The sequence below is a fragment of the Pagrus major genome, chromosome 20 (assembly GCF_040436345.1).
Source record: "Pagrus major chromosome 20, Pma_NU_1.0".
NCBI classification, from domain to species: Eukaryota; Metazoa; Chordata; class Actinopteri; order Spariformes; family Sparidae; genus Pagrus; species Pagrus major.
Genome location: NC_133234.1, coordinates 22,963,968 through 22,975,092, shown reverse-complemented (window position 1 = coordinate 22,975,092; position 11,125 = coordinate 22,963,968). Strand labels below are relative to the sequence as shown.

The 11,125-nt window shown below is 43.4% G+C and overlaps 1 protein-coding gene across 1 annotated transcript; it reads right to left on the bottom strand.

Moving 5' to 3' along the window:
- Window positions 1-927: 927 nt before the first annotated feature.
- On the bottom strand, window positions 928-10,725 carry LOC141015344 (ATP-dependent RNA helicase DHX8). The gene is made up of 23 exons (XM_073489381.1): window positions 10,532-10,725; window positions 10,154-10,239; window positions 9,962-10,034; window positions 9,551-9,639; window positions 8,983-9,089; window positions 8,375-8,791; window positions 7,828-7,972; window positions 7,449-7,655; window positions 7,273-7,360; window positions 6,702-6,799; window positions 6,399-6,546; window positions 5,655-5,836; window positions 5,067-5,261; window positions 4,782-4,967; window positions 4,485-4,695; window positions 4,211-4,392; window positions 3,757-3,897; window positions 3,501-3,656; window positions 3,126-3,263; window positions 2,829-2,957; window positions 2,263-2,459; window positions 1,845-2,024; window positions 928-1,747 (listed from the first exon to the last, which is right to left on the bottom strand). Exons 1-23 carry the CDS (start codon window positions 10,638-10,640, stop codon window positions 1,528-1,530), a joined length of 3,684 nt encoding a protein of 1,227 aa, XP_073345482.1. The 5' UTR covers window positions 10,641-10,725; the 3' UTR covers window positions 928-1,527.
- Window positions 10,726-11,125: the final 400 nt, after the last annotated feature.

The following is an 11,125-nucleotide window of genomic DNA, read 5'->3' as shown; positions in this document are numbered from 1 at the left end:
TACTATGTACTTTTTACACTACTACATTAATTCCACTGCTACATTAACCAGTTACTTTGCAAATTAAGGGTTTAACATAAAAACATACATTTTATCAGCAAGATGTAGTTAAAGTATTAAAGAAAAATGTTCCCTGCCAGTGTTTTACTATTATATCAGATGTTTTTGGATTAATATTACTGCTACATTAATCTGTATATTTATAAATATGAATAAATTCAACTTTCTCAACACATAAAGGAACACTGAAAGAGGTCATTTTATGCTTTGTGCCTTTCCTTTCATGTGTTATGAAGTATTTTTGTGCATGTAAATGTCTGCAAAGTGAAAAAGCCCCAAGTCCACGCCAAAGGGAGATACTCTCTCCCACAGAAAGTCTTTTTGTATTTTGGCATTTGCAAAGGGACTTTCTCCACTCACTGAGTTTGGCAATCAGAGACCCCTTTTTACTCTATTTAAATGTATTCGCTTAGATCAGGCACTCATTTAACAAGTATTGTTTTTATGTGAAGCAGATGAGAACAAATACAACATGTTTAAATTTTTTGATGTGGCAAGTAATAGATATTAAGGACCTGTTCAATGAATTCTGGTTGTTTTTATGCCATTTTTAAAAAATGTCCCAAACTTGGAAGAGAAAATGTCTCCATCTACTGTACGTGTTCATCTACTTAAAGGAGCTACAAAGAACCCATCTTTAACTGATCGTGGTCGCCCCTGCAGGAGGTCGTGGCACAAAGTAAACTTTGTTTTAGTGTTGCACCACCAGACTACAGAGCAGCTTATTATCTCAGGTTTACGGTCACATTTTTGCAACTTATCCAATCCAGATAAGTTGGAATCCAACCCAGTGACAGGTATTTAAAATACCATAACCAATTACAAACTCACTGAAGTACATTTAAAGTTCACAACAAAACCAAAAGATTTAAGAAAACTTTTTATGCATTTAATGGGGACACATTTTCATTGTTCCACTGGCATGTATAGCAAAGCGAGAGTCTCAGTTACACATACAAGATACTGTGAAAGTTGTCTCAGTTATAGTACAAAAATCTATCGAACATATGCTCGTTCCATCCTGACAGTCTGACATCATCAGAGTATTAACTAGTGAAACATCAAGGTCCCATTACATTTCGAACCGGGCCCTTATTTAGGCGAAACATATGCTGTTACAATTTACACAGTCAACATAAATTAGTCCACTGTTGTGCAGAATCTCCTCACAGAAGATCTTTAAACCTGCTGTCTCAAAGGACACGTGGAAGTTTGTATTAGTTCCTGTGTCAGTGCTGTGTAAAGTAAAGGGCTCCAGATTTTCTAAAACAATGACACTAAAATTCCCCACTTTGATTTAGGAACTGCTGGAGGAATATATACGATGTGTACAAATATAAAAACAGGAGTGAACACACAGCTCGAAGATGAGGTCGGATCACATCTCCAGAGCTGGCAGAAGATGACGCATCCGACTTCATCACTGTAGAAACGTTTTTGTTTTGTATCTGTGGCGTCACACACACGTCAACGGCGTCTGAAGGCACGAGAGATACGCCAAGCGTTGGGCTCCTCGTAGCGGTTGTACAGAGGCTCGAGACGCTGCTGTTTCTTCTGTTTGCTGAGGCGTGTGGGGTCGGACACTTTGAAGAAGGCTGGTGAGAACTCCACCAGCCAGCGGGGGTCGATGGTGGTCACCTCCCGCATGTACTCCTTGGTGGTCAGCACCAACTCGTGATACACGACCCTGAGGATGAGAGAGGCAGGATGTCACAAAGCTGTTTTTACATCTGGAAGTAAACTGTTTATAAAAGGAGAAATGTTGAACTGATGAGTCGTCATACCACTCAGGTTGGCGGTTGAACAGAGCACTGGAGGGGTGGATGTATACAACTTGCTGATCTATCAAGGTGCGGTAGCCCTCCTGAGGATCCTTTTTGGCGGCGTTCCTGAAGAAACCGCTGCAGATTGCTTTCTGGACCCGAACTGTGGCTTTTCCACAAGATACCACGTCCAGTTTATGTCTGAAGAAAACAGAGCAAGTTGATGAGAAACCAGTGCTGCTATACTACTGCGAACGATATCCACAAGAGATTACTCTCATCAGAGACGATCCAGTGCAGGTTATGCCGTCTGAAGTCTCGTGATCTTATTATGTTTTGTGACTAGTGGTTAAATTCGGCATCATCAGTCCGGACCGGCCTTGGCTTAATTCTATCTTTCACGTCAGCCCAACCCTACCGGTCATCTTAACAATCATACCTGTCCATGATTCCCAACATCTGCTTGCGGATGTCCTGGGCTCTGCGCAGGGAGCGAGCCTGGATGAAGTTCTCGTAGCACCAGGGGTTGGAGAACTTGTTGTTCTTCCAGGAGTTGTAGACCGCCAGCAGGGTCAGGTGATCACCTTCAGGTTGGTGGAACTTTGCTTTCTTCTGGTCAGCCAAGGCCTGCTTGTCCTTTAACACAAAAAGAAATGAACGGTCAAATGATGAGGGGACAAACTGTCAGGATATGATTCATAAACTCGAGTAGAATTTTTAAAAAAAGCAAAGAAAGGGAAATTCAAAGTTGACTGAGCTTGTCTTTTCAAATTAAAGGCTCAACTGTCATTTTTTAATAAACTTCAAGCTGTTCTTTACTTTATGCATAAGGGACACAAAACAAACTGACAAGTGACGAGCACAGCAATGTTGTATCCCTATAAATCAAGACATGAAATAAAAACACTCCCCATGATCCTAATGAATCTTGACTAGAGTCTTCAATCATATTACATAAAGCTGTCCACTCAGGACATTAAATATAAAGTTTAGTGGTGGGTATACTTTAGGCCTGTAGAAGACGTTCTGCACAGACAGCATGGACACGATGGTGAGCATCTCTTCACTGCAGCCCAGGTGGACGGACATGATCAACATCTTACACAACATGGGCTCCAGAGGGAACTCGGCCATCTAGAGGACACACGCAGAGAGAACAAACGATGGAAATAATTAGAGCGATGTTAAAAGGGTTAGACGAGATAATTACATTATTCAAACTACAAAGAGCATTAATGTGATTTGATGCAGATTTATTCTCTTAGTTATCGCAGCTGAGGGGAAAGTAAAAGCATCCCTCACCCTTCTACCCAGACGTGTGAGTAAGCCTTCATCATCCAGAGCTCCGAGAGTGTAGAGCTGCTCCATGGCTGTGATCAGAGTCTCCATCGGAGGAGCGTCCATGAAGTCAAACGACAGGAGGTCATTAATACCCATGGCCTGTTGGAGGAAACACAAGTGTAAGCAGAAAGTGGTTTTGATGAAATTCTAAACTTAAAGACTGAGAAACTTTTTTGTCCTTTTTTATTTATGGATTTTTACTTCACTCAAATGCCACAAGACAAGCTATGATGTGTCAGTTCTCTCAGATGAATTTATTCCCATTCCTTTGAGATCTAAGCTACATTTCTACCTGGTGCTCATCCTAAAGATGCTGGTTGCAGAATGACCGTTTACCTTCAGAGACAGCACAGTGGAGGCCAAGTTGGTTCTCTGGATCTCAGGCACGTTGGTGGTCAGCATCTCGTCTCTGTAGGCTCTCTCAGTGTAGAGCCTGTAACACTTCCCTGGGCCGGTTCTGCCGGCTCGACCTGCCCTCTGCTTCGCCTGGGCCTGAAACACACGTTTTTAAACAATCCAGTATGCCGATATATCAGAAAGCATTTGCTAATCTTCTTCCCTGAATATAAAGTTCATCATAAAAGTACTGTACCTGTGAGATGGGAGTCACCACCAGCTGATCGATGCCTGTTTTAGAGTTGTACACTTTCTGCTTGACAAATCCAGGATCCACCACATAATAGATCCCATCGATGGTCAGAGACGTCTCTGCGATGTTCGTGGCAATGACCACCTGAAGCACACATATACAGATCATTCCACATTTGCCCATATATATTTTAAAGCACATTAAAAACATTAAAATGCCTGGTTCATAGACTTTGAAGAGTGAAAGTGTTCGAAAAGGACTTGAATTATAAAGTACCTAAACCAAAAAAGCCGTCTTCGACACATCTAAAATTGTTACTATAAAGTAGTCGTAGTAGTAAAAAAACAAAATTCAATATTTCATCTTTTTCGAGTTCGTACATGGTCTATAAATGGCAAACTTGCCATGTTAGGTACAGTGCAACATTGTTTGACAGATTGCCGTTAGATGCTGTCACCTTTCTGCTGCCTGGAGGTGCAGGGTCAAAGATCCTGGTCTGCATCTCACTGGGCAGAGCAGAATAAACTGGCAGAATAATCAGCTCAGGAACATCAGGCCCAAGTGACTTCATACGCTCATACAGGATCTCACAGGCGGTGTCGATCTCTTCCTGTCCAGTCAGAAACACCAGGATGTCACCTGGACAGAGACGAGGGACGAGACAGATTTTATGAGGACCGTTGTCGGGGTCTACTGGCGAAAAGTAGACCTTTGAAGATTTTAAGTCATACCTGGAGGTTCGGTCAGATGAATCTGCATGACTGTGATGAGACTGGCATCCAAGTAGTCTGTCTCAGGTTCTTTGGTGTAGAGGACCTCCACTGGATAAGTTCTTCCTGGGATGGTGAAGATGGGTGCTTCGTAGAAATACTGTGAGAACTTCACAGCGTCCAGTGTGGCCGATGTTACGATCAGTTTCATGTCTGTGCGTTTCTGTACAGTCTGAGACAAACAAAAAAAAGACTCAGTATCTCTTTTGTTTACCCATCAAAAGCCTGAATAAAGAAGCATTTTCTCATGTTGCTTACCTTCTTGAGCAAACCAAAGAGAACATCAGTGTGGATCGTCCTCTCGTGAGCTTCATCCAACATAATGATGGCGTACTGGCCCAGTTCAGAGTCGATCAGACACTCTCTCAAGAGCATACCGTCTGTCATGTACTTGATCACCGTCTCAGGGCTGGTGCAGTCCTCAAAACGGATGGTGTAACCCACCTGCAACAAAACATAATCATATTAGCCCTCTGGAGATCAAACCAAGCAAGTAAAAAAATCATCATTAAATGTGAGCACAGTGAAGGACAGATCTCTCACCTCCTGTCCGAGACAGCAACCGTACTCCTCAGAGACTCTCTTGGCCACTGACATGGCGGCCACACGACGAGGCTGCGTGCAGCCGATCTTTCCCCTGGTGGTGTAACCCGCCTCCGCCAGGTACTGAGTGATCTGTGTGGTCTTACCGGACCCCGTCTCTCCGATAACAATCAGGATCTGGTTGTCATGAACAGCCTGTGGAGGATTAACAGGAGGAGACAATGTTAAACTGTTGAAAAAACAATCCCTAGTTGCAGCCCTGTACTACAGATGATGTTACCACCTGCACTGTGGCCTCTTGGTACTGTATTTTTACTTTAACCACATTTTAGCTCAGGCTAATTTATGTCATACTTCATTTTGTTTAATTCTCTTTTGTGTGTTGCTGATGCAGAAATCTGGTAATTTACAGTCAACAGATGTTTCCCTTTAGTGCATCTCAAAGCATCAACATCTGTTTGTTAAAAGATAATCACATTTTCAAAAGAACCTCATCAGAATCATTTCTAAACTCTTCTGTGAAGCATTAAACTAAATTGCTGACAAGTCTCCCTTTGGGTTTTGTCTTTAAAGTGTTTTTAAGCGAACCTGAATGAGCTGCTCCTTCAGCTTGTAGATTGGCAGACTCTCCCTCTGCTCCAGGATGGAGAGCTGCGTCTTCTTTCCGTACGAGGCCTTGTTGCCTCCAAACGCATGTTTCTTCCACTCTGGGATGTCATTGGGCATCATGCCAATGCCTCTCATGTTGGCTGCAATCTGCCGACCATCAGCTGGAAAAGAGGAGCAGAAGTGTGCTTGATAAAGAAGAAAAAACCTGCGTCTACATTAAACACTTCCACTAAAATCTCATCACATCTTTAGTGTCGTCACTGGCAGATCTGTGCGGTTACGGCAGGAACACGTGGAAGCTGTCTAGACCACCTGAGGCCATAAAGGACATATAAACACACTGAAGCATGGCAAGACTACTCCATCCGGCCTGAAATGGAGATGCAGGAAGCCAGATACCAATCTCTAGTCCTGTTGAGCCTGAGGGGTGCTGTCTGCCATCATGGTCTCATGTATGACTCAGACTGGTTTTGATAAAATGGGTCGAACACACACACACTGCATTCCAAAATGGATTCTGATAATCAAAGCTGAGGTGCCAGAAGCAAAGATAAAACTAATATATAATTAAATAAAATCTGAAGATGCACAATAAGACAATCAATATGCTAATTTCCAGCTGGCAGATGTTTTTATGGCTGCAAACTGATGGGAGGAATCGTACTTAACAATCAACATCTGCGCCTCAGAAATGCATCGGGTGCAGATTAAGTAATTTCTAACCGTCTGGCAGCGGGTCGACCCAGTGTTTATTCAGCCCCATGGGGATGGAGTCCATCTCGGCCTCTCGTGCTGCCTGCTTCAGCTCTCGTCTCTCCTTAGCCAGAGCGCTCTGCATCATGGCCGCCTGAGACAAAGAGCCATCTGGATTCTACAAGCAGAGGGAAACATAAGTGTCCATTTTACTACGCTGCAGGCGCGGTGTGTATTTTCATTCACTGAACAAGAATAATCAACTTCTTTCAAGAAATAATCACTATACTAAATATTTCAATGCCATTTAACATGTTCAGACGTATACTGCACCTTGACAATCTTGACAGGGCTCATGTCCATGCTTTGTTTAGTGTGTCCCCTCAGGAATGGAGGTTCCTCTTCAACCAGCTCAATCTCCAAATCTTCATCTGAAAAGCAGCAAACAATATCAGTGAGCTTGCGGTCCACTGCAAGTCGTATTTCATACAAATGTAATGCAAGACACGCGCCTACAGGCAGAAATATGGTCCAGGCACGTATGCAAGATTATTTTCACGTGTTGCTGCATTCAGGGAATGTATCACCTGAAAATCATTACACAGCGCAAGCACGAGCTGCAGCCTCAGTGTTGCAGCCTGCAGGTGCTAAAGCATGAAATAACAAGAAAAAGCTGACACCTGCTGCTTCGGTTGACAGACGGACATTGCCATTGACAGAGGCACAGCCACAAGCAGCAAAAAACTAATAATTTACTAACATAATTGATTCAAACACTTCAGATGATTTAAACTGAAGAAATATTCATGTCATTCAAGTCTTTTTCAGGGTTAAACATGCTTAACAGTGCTGTGTTCGGACATAAGAGACCCTTTGTGCGTTTTACTTAAGAATCATTTCTTACCTTCTTCATCATCGACTTTAGGAAGGATTCCTGTCTCATCGTCAAAATCGGGGAACTCTTCTTTGGACAAGACGTTGGCGGCAATCATCTGAGGACAGACGGAGAGCATGAATACTTCCGTGCGGTAAAATAAGCCTTCAAAGATTTAAACAGAAATCCATTCTATAAAGACCCACCTGTTTGATCTCCCACTTCTCTGGGTCAGAAATTTTGGTGAGCCTCTTTCGCTCCAGGGTGTCGTCTTGCTCCAGCTCGGGGGCGTGGCCCAGGTTCAGGTTGCTCGGCCGGTCGGGGTTCCTCATAGAGATCTCCTCGCCTCCGTCTGGGCCTACGTTTCTCCTCCTGTTGGGGTTCAGGTCCTCTCCCGTCTCCTGGTCCACATCCTGGCAAAGAGAGGAGGAAAACATAAGGCTGTTTACATTTTGCCAATTCAGGGGGGAAAAGCCGACCCGGAGAGAAAACGAACAACAAGGATCACACAAAGAAATCTGAAAATGCTCCCCCTGAGTTCTGCTCACGCATACATTTGAACTGTTTATTCTCGGTTCTTCTTACCTTCATGCTAAGACTGGTCTTGGAGCCGGTGAATGAGAGCACCTTGACTTTGACTCTTTGGCCTTTGCTGACAACATCAGCCACATTCGCCACGCGGCCTTCTCGCCGCAGCTCGGAAATGTGGACCAGCCCTTCCCAGCGCTTCCTACATGCAGAGAACAACGACATGGTTGACTTAACTGGCAGAAACTGTAACTTATGCTCCATACATGAAATATTTTGAGTTCCCAGTGAGTTATGTCATCAACGCTTGTGTTGTTGACAGGAAACCACAGTTTGTAAGCTCTGCGCGTAGCATATGCTTCACATCTGCTGTGAAGAGTGCACACTGCAATTACAAAATAGAGTCACTAGATGGCAGGTAGCCTCTCACCTCTGACTTCTTTTGTTTACATTTAGTTTCCAAATGACTGGTGACACAAGTTATTGTTACATATATATGATGTTAATAAATAATTTAAATGTGACAACAAAGGCCTTAGTATGGTACATTGCAAACAAGTCAGGTCAGTGTTGTGTTAACACCACTCTGGTGACTTGTACTGACCTTAATCCCTCCAGCTGAACAAAGCATCCAAACTGCATGATGCTGGTGACTTTGCCGTTGTAGATGTCCCCTACAGAAGGCTCCTCTGGCGGAGGACGGTCCACATGTTTGTCCTTCCAGCGGTCAGAATCTTTGTCTTGGTCTTTTTTGGGGCTAGGTGATCGCTCGCTCCAACGTGAAGACTTGTCTCGTCTTTTGCCGCGATCTCTATCTCTCTCTCTGTCTCTATCTCTTTCTCTCTCTCTGTCTCTGTGCCGCTCACGGTCTCTGGAGCGAGACCTGGACCTGGATCGGGATCGAGAGCGGTGTCGTCTCTTCCTGTCCTTATCGCGATCTCTGTCTCTATCCCTGTCTCTGTGTCGCTCCTTTTCTCTGCTTCTGCTGCGACTTCGGCTGTGGCGTCTGCTCTTTTCTGACCTGCGATAATTAAGTGAAAAAGTACATAACAGGTAAACCTCACAAGCCACTGCTGACATACCATGAAAAAGGTTTCATTCATACAACAAACTTGAAAGTAGAAGTGCATATTTGCCAATTGTGGTTTTGCTTCCCTAACAAAGCAAACATCACATACATGTTTTTATATCAAGAAGGCAAATGAATCTTACCTGCTCTTGCTGCTTTTGGTCTCCGTCCCACTGACACTGGGCATGAACATCTCAAGCTCTTTCATGGCATCAGCTGCTACTTTTACATCATCTTCATCTAGGAGCTTCTGAAAGAATCAAACAAAAGACCAAAACCATTAACTGTCGGCAGCTTTGTTTAGTTTTTCAACCAAATAAATGTGATGTTATTTCCAACGAATGATTTCAATAAAAATTTGACTAAAGGAGGAGTTAGGAGTTCATGACTTTTGTAAACAGTGGCAACTCAGAGGCAAACTTCTGTCACAGGTACATTGCTCCCATTTCTAACTTTGAGAACACACATGGCAAAATGCAGCGTGAGCTTCAGTACAAGTCCACCACAATTAGAAACACGTTGCAAAACTTTTGGCTTCATCAAAGTGTTAACAATCAGAGCTGCTGGTCTCTCTCAGGAGTTAATACTGTGTAATGAAGCCTAATAAAGATAATCAGTCCATGTGTGAAGACCTTGTTTTGAGTTGTTTGTAGTTGTGGCATTACAAGTCAAACAGGCACCACCTACAAATATTGTGTTAAAGCCACATACCCTCGGTGCTGGATCATTTGCTCTACACAGCGCAGGAAACAGCTCCTTCAACTTGTCCTTTTCACTCTTCGGCTTAACCTCTTCAGAGGCTGCAAATCGAGGAAACACCACATGACATCGTACAAGAGAACCACAGATGTGCAACAGTTTCAATGACACGACACAAAAGCAAATCTAAACAGCTTTTTTAGGGAAAATATGCTATTTATTGGTGTAAAGAGCTGAACCTATGCAGTGCCCGATCCAATTTAAACTGTGAAAGTGCTTAAATGGTTGTCTACTCTGAATATATAATGATCTTTTCTGTAGTAGACTATAAAATGTATTGACTAAAGTGTCACTTTTGAGAAGAGCAAGACGTAATGTTATGTAACGTAATGTTTTAACAGCTCAACATTTAAATCAACTCACCTGTGCTCGTACACGCCTTGGATGGAGGTCGCATAGTCTGAATGAGCCTGAGCAAGTTACTGATGAGAGAGTCCTACAGGGAACACAACAAACCGCTTCAGTCACTAAGTAGTGTTAGCTAGCTAACTGCTACCGTTAGCTTACATCACTTTATGAAACTACTGTGGCGTAAAACTCAAGCGTTAAACTTACTGTGAATTCGGCTCCATTTTGAAGCAAAAGAGCTTTGAATCCATCAAACGCCGGCTGCTTCTCAGCGAGGTCGATGACAAATTCAGCTGCGGAGGGAAGAAACAACAAGTTACCAGTGAACAGTTGAGCTAACAGTTAAGCTAAGTTAGCTAACTCGCAGTCTCGCACTGACGTCGATCGAAACCCACTCTAGCATAGAAATAAATCGCTTTAAAATCTTACTAAAACTCCACCAACAGTTCGCAAAGTACTCAATCCGCAAGTAAAACAAGCCAATCTTAAGACAACGCTGTGGCGAGCTATAAACAGCTACTTAGTTAGCATGAGCTAGTTAGTTAGCCAAGCTTTTTCGTTTCAGCACGGGCACAAAATACAAACCTAAATCCTTGTCACTTATCCCCAGATGGTTGTCGAGCTCCGTGCAGACCTTGGACACCAGAGACAGATACTCAAGCTGCGAGAGCTCGTCAACGCCACCGTCTGCCATTCTCCACGAGTCTTGTTTTGTTCAGGGAAGCTAAACGCCAGCAGACATATTGGATTTAGTGCAACTTCCGCATCTTCTCGAACGTGCTTCGCTATTGGTTAACGTCATTACGTCATCACCAGCGACACGTTGGAGTTCTCGGTGTTGCCGCACGATGGCGCTAAAACCCCTTATGAGCACATGTGCGGTTTTTACAGTAAAATATGGATTTGTCTCGTGTGTTTTGCCAGCAGACTGTCCAAGTCTGTATTTTAAAAGAGTGAAATCAAATCTCTGAGGTATATCACTTAAACACGAAGTGAAATAAAGACTCAGCCTGCGTCGCCTGGTCCGTGTTTCACGAATTGCACGTGACTTGCGTAAATGTTTTCCTGCAGATTTTGGCAGAGATATGGTTCTTTGCAACATCTTCTACAATGCTGTAGAGACAAAAACACACATCTTAAACTCGTTTACCAGTTTAATTAATGCTCAGTGGGCCTACA

Coding starts and splice junctions, on each gene's coding strand:
- LOC141015344 (XM_073489381.1), bottom strand. CDS start 10,640: ATGGCAGACGGTGGCGTTGACGAGCTCTCGCAGCTTGAGTATCTGTCT. Junction 10,035..10,153: donor AAAATGGAGCCGAATTCACA/GTAAGTTTAACG, acceptor TGTTCCCTGTAG/GACTCTCTCATCAGTAACTT. Junction 8,792..8,982: donor ACCAAAAGCAGCAAGAGCAG/GTAAGATTCATT, acceptor TAATTATCGCAG/GTCAGAAAAGAGCAGACGCC.